Below are 18123 nucleotides of genomic sequence, written 5' to 3'. Positions count from 1 at the left end.
TAAGGCCAGTGCTTGGCATGGTGGGAGCCATCGACCCGTGTAATTCCCCAGTGTAGCTCCAGGCAAGCAGCTGCTACCTTGTCCGGTGTTCATTTATGGTTTTCCAGGATCCAATACGTTTTTGGCTTCCAGAACAAGGATGTGAATTCTAGGAGCCCCAAAGAGTTAAGGAAGAAGCTTCTGGTGTCATCTGGATAATTTCCTGTCGTGCTTTGTGAAAACACTTCTTTTACTCGATGGGACTATGAGCTCAGGTTGGGGGCAAGCTGATTTGAAAATATTGAACGCCAAGGATTAAAAATGCAGGGCCCAGAGAGGGTCCATGTATGACAACCAATGGAACGTGCAGCACAGGAGGCCAACAGGAGGTGGACACTTGTCTACGGACCCAGAGCCATGGTGTGATTTTATCACACCTGCATAGATACATGGTCGATCTCCAGGAGAGGAGGCGTGGTAGAACACCATGCAGGTGTGGCTACCCAACCATGCAAAAGAGATGCCAACTTGGTTATTCTCCTTTCCAGTCTGTCCTTGGTCACATTGTGGAAACTGAGGAAGGATAGTATTTCATTATTTCTTCCATCTATTTTCTTCCTACTTATCAAATGTCTTTATTGTTCATTAATTCATTTATCTAATATTCATTGAGTGTTCGCAGGGCTCCAGACACCTGCTCAGTACTGGAGGATTGTGTGAGACACCATCGCTGCCTGCCAGAAGCTGAGATTGGTGGGAGGCAGGGAAGCTCATAAGCAGACAAGTAAACTGTAATCTGCTACTAATATTGCACAAAAGCCAAGACCATGGCCCTGGAGGCAGGGCACCAAAACAGAGTCTGGGTTGTGCCCAAGTTTCAGAGAGATGATCAAATTTTCCCAGTGTCCCAGAGGTTGTGCTGGAGCTTGAATTTGAACTGAGGTCTATGTTGGGCCAAAGCTCCCACTCTTCCTAATGTTCCCACGGCTGCTCAAGCAATTTCTTACTCAACATTCTGTATGAACTCTCCCTTGAGAATGGCTTTTACAATCTGTCTATACAGCTTGGAAGTAAACCAGCTGTCATTACCTCAGAGACATTTTTGTTTTGATGAACATTTGAATTATCTAATTTATTAGCAATATTAGCAATTGATGAGTGATTTCTGACTACTTTTATATATGCATAGAAAATAGGGGAAAAAGCCTTTTTGCCTATCCAATTGGTAATAACTGAAGAATGTGTCTTAGTACTTTGTGCTGCCAAAGGTGTGGAAAACATGTGCTCTCAAACAGGATTAGTAAAAGTGTAAACTTATGGGAGATGTCTTAGAGGAAATTTTGGTAATTTGAATCACTACAAAATTATTTCCCTGTCAGACAGCAATTCTACTTCAAGGATTGTATCCTACAGCATAATTAGGCAAGTACTCCAAGTACACAGGTATTCATCACAGCATTGCTTATAATTATAACAACACTGGGGATAAACTTAATTTCCATCAAGAAGAGACAAATTAAATACATTATAGTACATTCTTTCAACAATACTATGAATTCATATGAAGGATGAGACATATTTATATTCGTTGGAATAGAATGGCTTTTAAGGTGCACTGATTAAAGATGGGTTAAAAAGCTGCATGGCAAATGTGCCAGATATGGCTCCCATCTTTTAGTGAAAGAACATGAAATTTCAGTTGGGCGTATGGTGGCTTAACACAAAACTACATTTTTGAGTATGTTTGCAGGTGGGTGAAGCCATATGACTAAACTCTAGATGATAGAGCATGAGAAGAAGCCATGTGGAAGGTTTCCAAAGTGTGTTTATATAGTGAGCGGGAATGTCATCAGTTCCTTTCTCCTCTCCTGTGTGGCTGGAATGCAGATGTGGGGGCAAGCCATTCTGGACTATGAGAACAAGGGCAATGCATCATGGGAGGCAGAGCAACAAACTAGAAGGAGCCTGGGCCACTCAACCATCAAACAGAACCTGGTAGGTTTACCCAGATGGTCAGACACAAGAACTTTTACCTTCTACCCTCCATCAGACAAATTATTTTGGGGTCCTTTGTCGTAACAGCCTGGCTTATATACTAAATTATATGGAGAATACAGAGTAGGATGGGTAGATAGATGGGCAGATGAATGGGGCAGGTGGGACAGTAGACAAGTAGGTTAGATGACTAGTTGACAGGTGGCTTAGGCAGGTAGATCAGAGAGTTGGTTTACACCACCTTGGGTCATGTGATTACCTATGGATGTTGAGATTTTAGGTATTTCTGATTTTTTTTATTATATTGTCCCCATTGCATGGCATTTTGACATCATAATACATTATTTTTTTAAATCAAGAAAATTTAAGCTATTTTCATATAAAAAAACTAAAAATACACAAATTCACCCTCAGAGGGGGGCTTTAAGTCAGAGTTGAGACTATTCAAGTGAAAATGATCCAGGTCTGAAGGGTATCCACAAATATATCTTCCCCTAGAGACTGAGCAATGGCAAGATGCTAACCTGCGTACAGCCTCTCATGGTAGTGATCTGAGGGGAGTGGACAACGGCACATTGTGATGTGTCACAAAAAAAAATTGCCATGGCTTACAGAAGGAGCAGCACACTATTTTATCAATGGTAATGATCAATGGATCAATTATTTTCAAATAAACATTTCAGGTGTTTGGAAATATGCTTTAGCTCACCGAGGGGAGTTAGAAACTCTTTCCCTACAGATGCAACTCCACTTTTTACATTTTATTTTTATCTTTTATGCACTCAGGGCAGGGACTCAGTGCCCATTCTAAACTGGGCCCCCAACAGGGACTAATGAGAGGATGAGGAAGCTGTGGTTATGGACAACATTTGTCCACCAACGTGTAATTTGTTGCTAAGATTTGAAGGACCAGTTAAACAAGGTAATGGCTGTGAGGTACTTGCTGCGGGGCAAGACATACAGTACTCATTAAACATTACTAAGTACTCTCTTTAAAATGCTCACAATATTTGTTCCAGAAATTCCACCTCAAAGAATCTATCCTTTGAAAGTAATCTGAAAATGGGAAATATTTTAGGCACCAAGATGTCCAAGACAGGAATTTTTATGTTAAGAAAAACCTAGAATCCACCCAAAAGTCAGCAGCATATGGCTAAGAAAATGCTGATGTTTCCAGGTTATGTAGTCATTACAAATGTTTGCAGAGTTTGTAATATCCTAGAAAATATTTTTAAGGTTGGGTCAAGTGAGAAAAAGACCAGGAGGCTTTTCTACCTTCACTCCTTACTCTCTTACAATCTATTTGTTTTTAAATGAAAAGTCAAAGAGATCCTTTTAAAATATAAGTTAGATCACACCACTTCTCTGTGTGGATAGTCACTTTGGCTTCCTTCTTATTCAGAGTGAAAATCAAAATCCTTGCTGTGGACTATAAACTTTTACTTGATCCTCAGAGCCTTCCCTGAGGATTTGCCCCCACAACTCTGAGCTCATTTCCTGTGACCATCAGCCCTGGCCCACCTGCTCCAGCCATGCTGGCCTCTCTCATCCTTACCCTGCTGCCTGGGTTTTTGTCTGAAACACTCTGGCCCTGGGTACCACAGGGCTGTCTCTCTACTTCCTGCCTCATTAGCAAAGACTTGCCTGACCATCCTACACACAGCAGCCATGCCCACCACCATTTCCCTCCTCACCCTTTCCCTGCTTTATTGTCCTCATGGTCATGTTAGTAGCCAACATACCATGTATTATTGGTGTATTCATTGATTCTCTGTCCCTTCCTATAGACCCTAGTCCATGAGATCGGATGCTCAAAGTGTGTCCACTTTGCCCTGTGTGGTACCCCCACACCTAGAAGAGAGTATGGTTAATATTATGTGCTCAGTAAAGAACCATTGAATGGGTGGATTCGTGGTGAAATATTAACTTTCAGTTTTACTTTTTGGGATTCTCTAAATAGAAGGAACATCAAATAATTTTAACTTTCAACTGTAAAAGTAATACAGGAGTATCCTAGCATCGAAGGATCCAGGGATGCCCTCGTCCACCGCAAAACATGCATCCTGATCTTTCAGGGGTGAACACCTACCTGGTGCCCACATACATATCTCTTTACCAAGAGATATTCCACATGTTATTTTGTAACTCTGTTTTTTTTTTTTAAATTAAAAATGGCATAGAAATGTTTCCAGATGTGAGCCAAATCTAGCCACACCCATTCATTTATGCATGGCCTGTGTCTATTTACTGAAGTATAGACTACGTAACCAATTTCTTAATGGTAGGTATTCAGAGTTTTCTGTTCAAACAATACTGCATGAACATGTTGTTCTTGCCCCTTTGTTCAGACATAACAATTTCTCTAGGACAAAAACCAAGAAAAGAACGTTCTCGACAGCGGATGGGTACGTAGCTAAGCATAATAGATACCACTGTCTTTTCTTATTTCACTCTAAGGAGAAAAAAAATTAAGTCAAACCCATCTGAAAGGGGACAGGCAAAATCAGGAAAGCCAAAAGCCTGGCGGGTAGCGCCACCCACCTGACAAGTCATTGGTCCTGTTGTTCACACAGTAGCAGTACCGGGTGGGGAATTTGGTGGGGTCCACAGTCTTCAGGTTGGAAACTGTGAAAGAGACAGGATCCATGGGGCAGTCCTGACAAGAAGCCTGGCCCTGCAGGACCATTACTCACCATCACGGCCACCAAGAAGAGTCCAGCAGCACTTACTGTTGTAAACGGCCACAGAAAACTTGTGGAAGGCAAAGGAGCTGTAGGAAGTGATGCTTAGCAAGGAGAAGAACTTCTTGGTATCTGCCACGGATATTGAGAAAAAAGAAGCCGTCAGACAGATGCCTCCTGACAATCATAATACCATCAATTAGTAAACAGATAATAGAAATTAAAAATATAATGAACAGGGTGCCTGAGTGGCTCAGTGGGTTAAAGCCTCTGCCTTTAGCTCAGGTCATGATCATGATCCCAAGGTCCTGGGATCAATCCCCGCATCGGGGCCTCTGCTCAGCTAGGAGCCTGCTTCCCCCTCTCTCTCTCTGCCTGCCTCTCTGCCTACTTGTGATCTCTATCAAATAAATAAATAAAATCTTTAAAAAAATACGATGGAATCCACCCATACGATGAGGGTTGCTGGAGGGGAGTTGGGTGGGGGATGGGGTAACTGGGTGAAAGGCATTAAGGTGGGCATGGGATGTGATGAGCACTGGGTGTTATATGCAACTGATAATTTATTGAACACTACACCTGAAATTAATGATGTACTGTAGGTTGGACAATTGAATTTAAATTAAAAAAAAAAGAGGAGGAGTCAAGATGGCGGAGAAGTAGCAAGCTGAGACTGCTTCAGCTAGCCGGAGATCAGCTAGATAGCTTATCTAAAGATTGCAAACACCTGAAAATCCATCGGCAGATCGAAGAGAAGAAGAACAGCAATTCTGGAAACAGAAAAACAACCACTTTCTGAAAGGTAGGACCGGCGGAGAAGTGAATCCAAAGCGACGGGAAAATAGACCCCGGGGGGAGGGGCCGGCTCCCGGCAAGCAGCGGAGCAACCGTGCACAAAATCAGGACTTTTAAAAGTCTGTTCCGCTGAGGGACATCGCTCCAGAGGCTAAACCGGGGCGAAGCCCACGCGGGGTCAGCGTGGCCTCAGGTCCCGCAGGGTCACAGAAGGATCGGGGGTGTCTGAGTGTCGCAGAGCTTGCGGGTATTGGAACGGGAAAGCCGGCTACAGAGACAGAGCCGACAGTAAGCTCGCAGCTCCGTGTTACCTTGAACCGGTCGCAGGCTCGGTGAGCTCGGAGCGCGGCCGGAGGTCAGGCAGACGGGAGTAACTGGGCGCTGTTCTCTGAGGGCGCACTGAGGAGTGGGGCCCTGGGCTCTCGGCTCCTCCGGGCCGGAGACCAGGAGGCCGCCATTTGTATTCCCGTCCTCCGGAACTCTACGGAAAGCGCTCAGGGAACAAAAGCTCCTGAAAGCAAACCCGAGCGGATTACTCACCCCGGCCCCGGGTAAGGGCGGTGTAATTCCGCCTGGGGCAAAGACACTTGAGAATCACTACAACAGGCCCCTCCCCCAGAAGATCAACAAGAAATCCAGCCGAGACCAAGTTCACCTACCAAGGAGTGCGGTTTCAATACCAAGGAGAGCAGCAGAATTCCAGAGGAGGAGAAAGCCAAGCACGGAACTCATGGCTTTTTTCCTGTGATTTTTTTTAGTCTTGCAGTTAATTTAATTTTTTCTTTTTCATTTTTTTTTTTTCTCGTCTTCGGGTAAAAATTTTTTTTTTAACTGTTACCTTTTTCTTTTTTAACGATTTTTTACTAGTTTATCTAATATATATATTTTTTCTTTTTTACATTTTTTTTAGGTGTTTTCTTTTTTAAAAAATTCTTTTCTTTTCTTTTTTTTTTTTCTTTTCTTTTTGTTTTTTTTTTTTTTTTCTTTCTTCCTTTTTGAACCTCTTTTTATCCCCTTTCTCCCCACTCACGATTTTGGATCTCTTCTAATTTGGTTAAAGCATATTTACCTGGGGTTGTTGCCACCCTTTTAGTATTTTACTTGCCCCTTCATTTACACTTATCTGGACAAAATGACAAGACATAAAAATTCAACACAAAAAAAAGAACAAGAGGCAGTACCGAAGGCTAGGGACCTAATCAATACAGACATCGGTAATATGTCAGATCTAGAGTTCAGAATGACAATTCTCAAGGTTCTAGCTGGGCTCGAAAAAGGCATGGAAGATATGAGAGAAACCCTCTCGAGAGATATAAAAGCCCTTTCTGGAGAAATAAAAGAACTAAAATCTAACCAAGGTGAAATCAAAAAAGCTATTAATGAGGTGCAATCAAAAATGGAGGCTCTCACTGCTAGGATAAATGAGGCAGAAGAAAGAATTAGTGATATAGAAGACCAAATGACAGAGAATAAAGAAGCTGAGCAAAAGAGGGACAAACAGCTACTGGACCACGAGGGGAGAATTCGAGAGATAAATGACACCATAAGAAGAAACAACATTAGAATAATTGGGATTCCAGAAGAAGAAGAAAATGAGAGGGGAGCAGAAGGTATACTGGAGAGAATTATTGGGGAGAATTTCCCCAATATGGCAAAGGGAACGAGCATCAAAATTCAGGAGGTTCAGAGAACGCCCCTCAAAATCAATAAGAATAGGTCCACACCCCGTCACCTAATAGTAAAATTTACAAGTCTCAATGACAAAGAGAAAATCCTGAAAGCAGCCCGGGAAAAGAAGTCTGTAACATACAATGGTAAAAATATTAGATTGGCAGCTGACTTATCCACAGAGACCTGGCAGGCCAGAAAGAGCTGGCATGATATTTTCAGAGCACTAAACGAGAAAAACATGCAGCCAAGAATACTATATCCAGCTAGGCTATCATTGAAAATAGAAGGAGAGATTAAAAGCTTCCAGGACAAACAACAACTGAAAGAATTTGCAAATACCAAACCAGCTCTACAAGAAATATTGAAAGGGGTCCTCTAAGCAAAGAGAGAGCCTACAAGTGGTAGATCAGAAAGGAACAGAGACCATATACAGTAACAGTCACCTTACAGGCAATACAATGGCACTAAATTCATATCTCTCAATACTTACCCTGAATGTGAATGGGCTAAATGCCCCTGTCAAAAGACACAGGGTATCAGAATGGATAAAAAAACAAAACCCATCTATATGTTGCCTCCAAGAAACACATTTTAAGCCCGAAGACACCTCCAGATTTAAAGTGAGGGGGTGGAAAAGAATTTACCATGCTAATGGACATCAGAAGAAAGCAGGAGTGGCAATCCTTATATCAGATCAATTAGATTTTAAGCCAAAGACTATAATAAGAGATGAGGAAGGACACTATATCATACTCAAAGGGTCTGTCCAACAAGAAGATTTAACAATTTTAAATATCTACGCCCCCAATGTGGGAGCAGCCAACTATATAAACCAATTAATAACAAAATCAAAGAAACACATCAACAATAATACAATAATAGTAGGGGACTTTAACACTCCCCTCACTGAAATAGACAGGTCATCCAAGCAAAAGATCAGCAAGGAAATAAAGGCCTTAAACGACACACTGGACCAGATGGACATCACAGATATATTCAGAGCATTTCATCCCAAAGCAACAGAATACACATTCTTCTCTAGTGCACATGGAACATTCTCCAGAATAGATCACATCCTCGGTCCTAAATCAGGACTCAACCGGTATCAAAAGATTGGGATCATTCCCTGCATATTTTCAGACCACAATGCTCTAAAGCTAGAACTCAACCACAAAAGGAAGTTTGGAAAGAACCCAAATACATGGAGACTAAACAGTATCCTTCTAAAGAATGAATGGGTCAACCGGGAAATTAAAGAAGAATTGAAAAAAATCATGGAAACAAATGATAATGAAAATACAACGGTTCAAAATCTGTGGGACACAACAAAGGCAGTCCTGAGAGGAAAATATATAGCGGTACAAGCCTTTCTCCAGAAACAAGAAAGGTCTCAGGTACACAACCTAACCCTACACCTAAAGGAGCTGGAGAAAGAACAAGAAAGAAACCCTAAGCCCAGCAGGAGAAGAGAAATCATAAAGATCAGAGCAGAAATCAATGAAATAGAAACCAAAAAAACAATAGAACAAATCAACGAAACTAGGAGCTGGTTCTTTGAAAGAATTAATAAAATTGATAAACCCCTGGCCCGACTTATCAAAAAGAAAAGAGAAAGGACCCAAATAAATAAAATCATGAATGAAAGAGGAGAGATCACAACTAACACCAAAGAAATACAAACTATTATAAGAACATACTATGAGCAACTCTATGGCAATAAATTTGACAATCTGGAAGAAATGGATGCATTCCTAGAAACATATAAACTACCACAACTGAACCAGGAAGAAATAGAAAGCCTGAACAGACCCATAACCAGTAAGGAGATTGAAACAGTCATTAAAAATCTCCAAACAAACAAAAGCCCAGGGCCAGACGGCTTCCCGGGGGAATTCTACCAAACATTTAAAGAAGAACTAATTCCTATTCTCCTGAAACTGTTCCAAAAAATAGAAATGGAAGGAAAACTTCCAAACTCATTTTATGAAGCCAGAATCACCTTGATCCCAAAACCAGACAAGGATCCCACCAAAAAAGAGAGCTATAGACCGATATCCTTGATGAACACAGATGCAAAAATACTCAACAAAATACTAGCCAATAGGATTCAACAGTACATTAAAAAGATTATTCACCACGACCAAGTGGGATTTATTCCAGGGCTGCAAGGTTGGTTCAACATCCGCAAATCAGTCAATGTGATACAACACATCAATAAAAGAAAGAACAAGAACCATATGATACTCTCAATAGATGCTGAAAAAGCATTTGACAAAGTACAACATCCCTTCCTGATCAAAACTCTTCAAAGTGTAGGGATAGAGGGCACATACCTCAATATCATCAAAGCCATCTATGAAAAACCCACCGCAAATATCATTCTCAATGGAGAAAAACTGAAAGCTTTTCCGCTAAGGTCAGGAACACGGCAGGGATGTCCATTATCACCACTGCTATTCAACATCGTACTAGAGGTCCTAGCCTCAGCAATCAGACAACAAAAGGAAATTAAAGGCATCCAAATCGGCAAAGAAGAAGTCAAATTATCACTCTTCGCAGATGATATGATACTATATGTGGAAAACCCAAAAGACTCCACTCCAAAACTGCTAGAACTTATACAGGAATTCAGTAAAGTGTCAGGATATAAAATCAATGCACAGAAATCAGTTGCATTTCTCTACACCAACAGCAAGACAGAAGAAAGAGATATTAAGGAGTCAATCCCATTTACAATTGCATCCAAAACCATAAGATACCTAGGAATAAACCTAACCAAAGAGACACAGAATCTATACTCAGAAAACTATAAAGTACTCATGAAAGAAATTGAGGAAGACACAAAGAAATGGAAAAATGTTCCATGCTCCTGGATTGGAAGAATAAATATTGTGAAAATGTCTATGCTACCTAAAGCAATCTACACATTTAATGCAATTCCTATCAAAGTACCATCCATCTTTTTCAAAGAAATGGAACAAATAATGCTAAAATTTATATGGAACCAGAAAAGACCTCGAATAGCCAAAGGGATATTGAAAAAGAAAGCCAACGTTGGTGGCATCACAATTCCGGACTTCAAGCTCTATTACAAAGCTGTCATCATCAAGACAGCATGGTACTGGCACAAAAACAGACACATAGATCAATGGAACAGAATAAAGAGCCCAGAAATAGACCCTCAAATCTATGGTCAACTAATCTTCGACAAAGCAGGAAAGAATGTCCAATGGAAAAAAGACAGCCTTTTCAATAAATGGTGCTGGGAAAATTGGACAGCCACATGCAGAAAAATGAAATTGGACCATTTCCTTACACCACACACAAAAATAGACTCAAAATGGATGAAGGACCTCAATGTACGAAAGGAATCCATCAAAATCCTTGAGGAGAACACGGGCAGCAACCTCTTCGACCTCTGCCGCAGCAACATCTTCCTAGGAACAACGCAAAAGGCAAGGGAAGCAAGGGAAAAAATGAACTACTGGGATTTCATCAAGATCAAAAGCTTTTGCACAGCAAAGGAAACAGTTCACAAAATCAAAAGACAACTGACAGAATGGGAGAAGATATTTGCAAACGACATATCAGATAAAGGACTAGTGTCCAGAATCTATAAAGAACTTAGCAAACTCAACACCCAAAGAACAAATAATCCAATCAAGAAATGGGCAGAGGACATGAACAGACATTTCTGCAAAGAAGACATCCAGATGGCGAACAGACACATGAAAAAGTGCTCCATATCACTCGGCATCAGGGAAATACAAATCAAAACCACAATGAGATATCACCTCACACCAGTCAGAATGGCTAAAATCAACAAGTCAGGAAATGACAGATGCTGGCGAGGATGCGGAGAAAGGGGAACCCTCCTACACTGTTGGTGGGAATGCAAGCTGGTGCAACCTCTCTGGAAAACAGCATGGAGGTTCCTCAAAATGTTGAAAATAGAACTGACCTATGACCCAGCAATTGCACTATTGGGTATTTACCCTAAAGATACAAATGTAGTGATCCAAAGGGGCACATGCACCCGAATGTTTATAGCAGCAATGTCCACAATAGCCAAACTATGGAAAGAACCTAGATGTCCATCAACAGATGAATGGATCAAGAAGATGTGGTATATATACACAATGGAATACTATGCAGCCATCAAAAGAAATGAAATCTTGCCATTTGCAACAACATGGATGGAACTAGAGCGTATCATGCTTAGCGAAATAAGTCAAGCAGAGAAAGACAACTATCATATGATCTCCCTGATATGAGGAAGTGGTGATGCAACATGGAGGCTTAATGGGTAGAAGAAGAATAAATGAAACAAGATGGGATTGGGAGGGAGACAAACCATAAGTGACTCTTAATCTCACAAAACAAACGGAGGGTTGCCGGGGGGAGGGGGTTTGGGAGAAGGGGGTGGGATTATGGACATTGGGGAGGGCATGTGATTTGGTGAGTGCTGTGAAGTGTGTAAACCTGGTGATTCACAGACCTGTACCCCTGGGGATAAAAATATATGTTTATAAAAAATAAAAAAATTAAAAAAAAATAAAAATAAAAATAAAAAAAAAAAAAGTTACCTTTTAAAGCTCTATTCAGCATTCCATTCACCAGCTCTGTCAGGTTCAGGGCAGACAGATCGACCGACCTTGCAGGCAGCTCTGGAAGAGATTCGCAGATAATGTCACCAGCAGGCTTTTCTCACAACAGTAGTTTCCCATTTCTGACACTCAGGCAGACGTGCCTCCTCTTTGGACATTTACTGAACTCATATCCGCAGCTGGGCACAAGGAGTTCAAAGATGAAAGTCACTGCCTGCGTTCAGGAGGTGACAGCCAGTGGCATACATCATGACAAGTTAAGATAAGAGATGTCCACATGAAGGACAGGGACACTTACTTTGTGAATAATTTGTCTCTGCCTTTGGAGGCATTCAGGATGGGTGGGAAATGCTCTCGTGTAATGGAAAGTTCAGGTAAATGGCACGAGTTCTCAATAGCACTGCATTTGGAAATGATGACACTATCTAAAAGAAAATTCTCTGACTGGGCACCGACATCCCTGGGAGATTTTTTTTTTTTTCCTTATTCTGCAGTTCTGATGCTTGGGCACTCAGAGATTCAGGTTGAATAGATCTGGGATGTGGCCCAGACATCTCCACCAAAATCGATCAACCGGTTGTTCAGTCTCCCAGATATCTGTAGTGGGCAGCTGAGTGGAAAGACACTGTTAGGTTAAAATCTGTCCATCTCCTAGCAATTCCCGGAACATCCAGTAGAGCAGTTGAGAAGGTGGAAATAGTGGTTAATGCTCCTCTTTGTATTTTTACTTACATGGTTGTTTTCAATGTTTACTAAATGTGCAGAGACTTGTGCGGATCACACAATCTTAAGACTGGGGACATGCTGCACCAGGGTGTGGGGACTGTGAGTGTCTGGAGAAGTGGGGGAACTCCCTTGGCAGCTGGGGCCACCCACAGAGCCCTGAGGGAGGAGGGGACTCACCTGTGGTATCGAGAAAAGCCACCCCTTTTTCCTTCCTCTCTTCTCCAAGTCCAGATGCTGGGGAGAGAAAAGGCTTCGTGGGAGACATGGGAGCCTGCAACCTCCGGCTCAAGCTGAGGAGAAACCTTGGGGGCCTCTATGCAGCGGCCTTGGGCTCAGTGAAGGTCAGAGTCACTGGCCCTATGAAAAGGCCGCCTCCTCTCCTGACACTCTAGTCTTCTTGGACTGATCTTAGCCTGGAAGTCTACATTTTAATAAACAGGCAGGATCTAAGCTACCCCACCCCTTTTCCAGATCAGGAAACCGAGACTCAGAGTGGACAAGAAACCTGCCTAAACAAGAGAGGGCTGAACCTGCTTCCTAAGAGCGGCAGAGCAGTGACCTTTCCAAGATATTGGGCCACATGCCCACTCAGTGGGGCTCGTGCTTTCAAAGAAACCACCATAGGAAATTTTGAAATGCCTAAAGCATGCACTCAGTCTTTATTCACTCAACAAACACTCACTGAGGGCCAAGCAATCATGCTGGGTGTCGGGTCTAAAGAGATTGAAGGAAAGGGGCAAATCTCCACCTCAGTGGGGCTTAGGGTCTATGCCTCGGGTGGGAGGAGGGACAGGCATGTGCAGTTGCACACGAGGGCATGGTGGGTGCCGGGAGCTCCTCTTTCATGGTGCCTGGCCTGATCTAGTGGGGAGGGAAGGGCCTCCCTGTGGAGGGGACAGAAAGCAGTGACCTGAAAGCTCAGCTGTTTTGGACTGGGAGGCATTATGAACATCCTACATTTGTTGCTATTCTTGTTGCCATGATTCTGTTTCCTGTTACATTCCGGGGGAGCAGGTGCTTTGTGTCCATTGGACAGATGGAAAAACCAAGGCAGAGATAAGCTGAAAAATGTGTTCCAGAGTTCCAGAGCAAGTCAGGAGAAGGCTGGCCCAGTTACCTGTCACACTGAGGACAACAGCCTTTTTTCCTTTTTAACGTCTCTGTTTCCAGACGCTGAGAGGAAAGTTCTCATGAATGAAATAGTGTCTTGAAATCAAAGCCTTACAAGTCACCTTGTCCAGCATTCCCTTAGAAGGATCAGGCCCAGGAAAGAGAAGTGATGTACCTACATCCCGTATCTAGCTGGTAGTCCTGTTTCCCCTCCCTGGAGTCCCTGGTAACCAGTTTTCTACTCTCTGCTTCTAAGAGTTTGACTATTTTGGATACTTCCCAGAAGTGGCATTGTGTAGTAGTCATCCTCCTGGGGCTGGCTTGTTGCACTTAGCTTAATGTCCTCCAGCTCCATCCACACTGTTCTGTATGGCAAGATTAGCTTTCTTTCTTTTCATTTTTTTCTTTTATATTTACTTCTTTATTTGTCAGAGAAAGAGAAGGAGAGCACAAGCAGGGGGAACAGTAAGTAGAGGGAGAAGCAGGCTTCCCGCTGAGCAAGGACACTGATGCGGGACTTGATCCCAGGATCCTGGATCATGACCTGAACCACCCAGGTGTCCAGATTATCTTGGGCCAAATGGTATTTCGCTGTATGTACATACCACATTTTCTTTATCCATTCATCTGTGGATGGATGTTTAGGGTGTTCCCTGGCTTTTCAAGCAGCCTGTGGGAACTTAGATCTAGTTATCTTCTGTTTGCTTAAGCCAGTTTGACCTTTCAGCAGGTATCAAGCTTCCTGGTTAAATACGGAGGCTTGGGGTCAGAGGTAGATGGGGGCTATGGTTCTCCTTCTCGACACATGGTTACTGGAGGAGGTGGGTTGTGTTACAACAGGAGGAACTCGGAGACAAATGTTTATGATCAAGCAGGTGCAAGGCTGGCATGCAACCTGCTCTCCCGCCTGGTGCTGTGAGCGGCCCTGCACCTGAGCAGTCTACATGCCGCAGCTCCAGTGACATTTGTGGCAGACACTGACCTCACCTGTGATAGGAAGAAGGGACCTCCTTGCAGTTGAGGGATTGAGGTCCTGTGGGCTCCTGTTCTACACTACGAGTCTTACAGGATTCCTGCACCTGTAAAGCCCAGATGGTGGGCCCTGTGCAATCTTCCTAATCAAGAACTGTCATTGAACATGGCTCCTTCCACCAAGGAAACATCGTTTCCACCAGTCCTTTTTTATAATTGCAAACCTGTGGGTGGATTTTGCTAATGATATTTGAAGTGTGAACTCAACAGCCCTGAAGCAGAAATTTATGAATGGAATGTCATACAGAAGCAATTTTCAAAGAAATTGCCAGACAGAGAATACAAAACTACTGGTTTCTTTCTGGATAAAAAGACCACCATAACAAATAGCATGGAGGACATGGGGAGATAGAGAGGAAAAGGGAATTGGGGGGAAATTGCAAGGGGAGGTGAACCATGAGAGACTATGGACTCTGAAAAACAATCTGAGGGTTTTGAAGTGGCGGGGGGGTGGGAGGTTGGGGTACCAGGTGGTGGGTATTATAGAGGGCACGGATTGCATGGAGCACTGGGTGTGGTGAAAAAATAATGAATACTGTTATGCTTAAAATAAATAAAAAATAAATTTAAAAAAAAGACCACCATAGTAGCATCTTTAAAATAGAAGGTGTTGCAACTTTTTATACTTTTTCTTGCTTACTGTTTTAATCACCTTTTATCCTTTATGATTATCTGTGGAGCAGAAATTATTCCCCCATTTAAACAGGAGGAAATTGAAGGCTCAAATAGGGGAAATATTTATTAAAAATTATGCTGTTTAGGAGTGCCCAAGTGGCTCAGCCATTTAAGTGTCTGTCTTCCACTCAGGTCGTGATCCTGGGGACCTGGGATTGAGTCCCACATTGGGCTTCTGGCTCCATGGGGAGCCTACTTCTCCCTATGCCTCTCTTTCTCTCTCTCTCATGAATAAATAAATAAAAACTTTTTAAAAAGAAGAAAATTACACTGCTTATACACAAGAAATCGGTACAACTGGTGTCCTCTGGGGAAGGGAAGTGGTTGGCTGGGGACCATTTTAACTTTATACACTTTTGTACCTTTGCCTTTCGAACCACATGAGCATACTAGTTAAAAATAAATAAAAATTAGGGGCGTCTGGGTGGCTCAGTTAGTTGAGCATCTGACTCTTGATTTTAGCTCAGGTCATGATCTTGGGGTTCTGAGATTGAGCCCCTCAAGTTGGACTCTGTGCTGTTCGTGGGGCCTGCTAAAGTTTTCTCTCTCTCTCTCTCTCTCTCTCTCTCTCTCTCTCTGTCTCTCCCCTGCCTCTCCCCACTGCTCACACTCTGTCTCATGAGCTCTACTAAAAAAAAATTAAAAATGAAGAGTAATTCCCCAACCCGCCCCCCCCCATTATCCTGCTTGTTCACCAAGTTATGAAAAGCAACCAGGCCCCCGCCTCCTATGTGTTCTTTATGTTGCAGTGCATTCATTGTCTTGCTGTAAAGCCAATTTCATACCATCAAAAAGAAAAAAGAAAAGATTGAAGAAAGATGAAATTATTGCTAAGGTGATGATGGCACATGACAATACTTCCCATTATGAAATCTTCCACGGTTCATAGAATGTCACGATCTTTGTGGATTTAATAAGATCATGAGAATCCAGGTGTGCCATGAACCATAAGGCAAGAACAACTCTCAGGAACTATTCCTATGATAGAGTTTGGGCTATGGATGCAATCTCCGTGTTACAGATGGAAAAAGTGAGACCAGGAGAAGCCAAGGAGTTTGCCCAAGACAGAATGATCTGGGCAGGAGCATCTGTCCATTTACCTGTTGTAGGAAGGAATGTCATGAACTTTTCCTTCTTGGATTCTCCTTTAACAGCAGACACTAAAAGAAGAGATTGTTCATCAGAGAATTATAACCCAAATTTGACATCAGAAAGTATTTAATTCAAGATACTTATTGTAAAGATGAGAAAATTATGAACTGACGTGGTGATATGTCTTGCTTACAATCCCACACATAGTTTGTTCGTTCAATTTAGTCATTGAATATTTACTGATCAACTCTAACAACACTAATGATTGACTGTTGTTTGACGGCTGGATTTTGATAAGCGTTGTGTGTGTTAGGTGCTGGGAATGAGATGATGAACAAGTAGGCACAGATTCCATTCTTATGGAACTTATAGTCTAAGGCAGACATGAAGGAAAAGAAGACCAAGGATATTACTATAAACGATGTTGAATACTTTGGAGGGCTTTGAGGGTGTGTGACAAGAAGTCTGATTCATTTCCATGGCCATGGGAGGTGATGTGTGGCTGAGATCTGGAGCCTGAACAGTATTTGGATAAGATGTGAGTAGCTGAGGGGTGATTCAGAGTGTAGATGACAGTGTGTGCCCAGGGGCTGAGGTGAGCACAATTATTGTAAAGGACTGAGCAAAGGCCAATAGTGATACAGCACAAAGAATGGAGGAGATAGGGTACTGTAGGAACTGGTGATGGCAAGATGGGCAGGGTCTTGCACAGCATGTGAAGGATTCAGGATACTGTCCAAAGAGAAGTAGGAAGTCACTGCATAATTTGGGGTGGCTGGAATGAAGGAGAAGCCTGGAAGGTTACCTAATGAGATGTATGAAAAGCTCACCCAAGGTGATGAGGGGAGAATAGGTCTTGGAGAGGCAAGAGGAGAAGCAGGGGCTGATTTGAGAGCTCTCTTAGTGATCCAGAAAAGAGAAGACAGACGTTTGGACAAGAGTTGTAGCAGTGGAGGTGAGGATAATTCTGTTGCAGAAATGGGACTCAAGTTTAAAAAGTCAGAGGACAAAATCAGAAATGGGGAATTCATCACCGCCATTTTAATCAAACTCATTTAGGATTCTGGCCTGAGACATTGGCTGCTGCCATTCTCTGAAGCCTAGTGAAAATCCAAACTCATCATATGGAACAGACACTTTTTGAACACTGAGTGGACCCACCTGTGTTCCAAAGGGACAGGACACATGTAAGACCAACGCACAGCCTCACTGGAGGACAGGGTACCAGGAAGCCTGCCATGTCTGTGATACTCTGGCCCACCTAGAAGCAAGCAAGCAAGCCCTTGGAGGAAACAGGTTGGATTGCTAGGCACATTAATGCAGAATGTCCTTGAGTCATTAGAAATACAATCTGTAGAAGACTTTCGATAGTTAAGATAGGTTAGGTTATGTTGAGATAACAAATTAACTCCATCATCTTATTGACTTAATTTAACAACAGAAGTTGATTTCTTGTTTATATTAACACTTTCCGCAAATTGGTGGGAAACTCTGCTCCACACAGTCACTCAGGAACCAGGTTAATGGACTTTCACTGCCTTGTAGTTCTCTGTGTGGTCCCTGTGGGCTCCTTAGTCATTGGTTCATTGGGACTGTGGAACGGACAGAGCTGGAAGATTATGCACCAACTCATATATGCTCTGGAAGGAAGTGACATACTCACTTTTTTTTAGAGCCCATACCAGAATTATGCCTGTGACCCTGCATAACTGCAGAAATTTGAGAATCTGAGAGGAGGATGTATGCATAGTCACAGCCCA

At 42.5% G+C, this 18123-nt stretch overlaps 1 protein-coding gene across 1 annotated transcript in view; it reads right to left on the bottom strand.

Annotated features, from left to right (window-relative positions):
• The window catches only part of HHLA1 (HHLA1 neighbor of OC90), a 38512-nt gene extending 20909 nt beyond the window's left edge, over positions 1-17603 (bottom strand). The window contains exons 1-6 of the mRNA XM_059168676.1: positions 17525-17603; positions 16372-16431; positions 12632-12688; positions 11708-11788; positions 4704-4787; positions 4516-4599 (exon numbers count right to left, since the gene is read on the bottom strand). Of these exons, the coding sequence (XP_059024659.1) occupies positions 4516-4599; positions 4704-4787; positions 11708-11788; positions 12632-12688; positions 16372-16431; positions 17525-17603 (445 nt within the window). The remainder of the gene's footprint in view (positions 1-4515; positions 4600-4703; positions 4788-11707; positions 11789-12631; positions 12689-16371; positions 16432-17524) is intronic.
• Positions 17604-18123: the final 520 nt, after the last annotated feature.

This window comes from Mustela lutreola, chromosome 3 (genome assembly GCF_030435805.1).
Source record: "Mustela lutreola isolate mMusLut2 chromosome 3, mMusLut2.pri, whole genome shotgun sequence".
In the NCBI taxonomy this organism is placed as follows: Eukaryota; Metazoa; Chordata; class Mammalia; order Carnivora; family Mustelidae; genus Mustela; species Mustela lutreola.
This window is presented reverse-complemented; position numbering and strand designations above follow the sequence as displayed.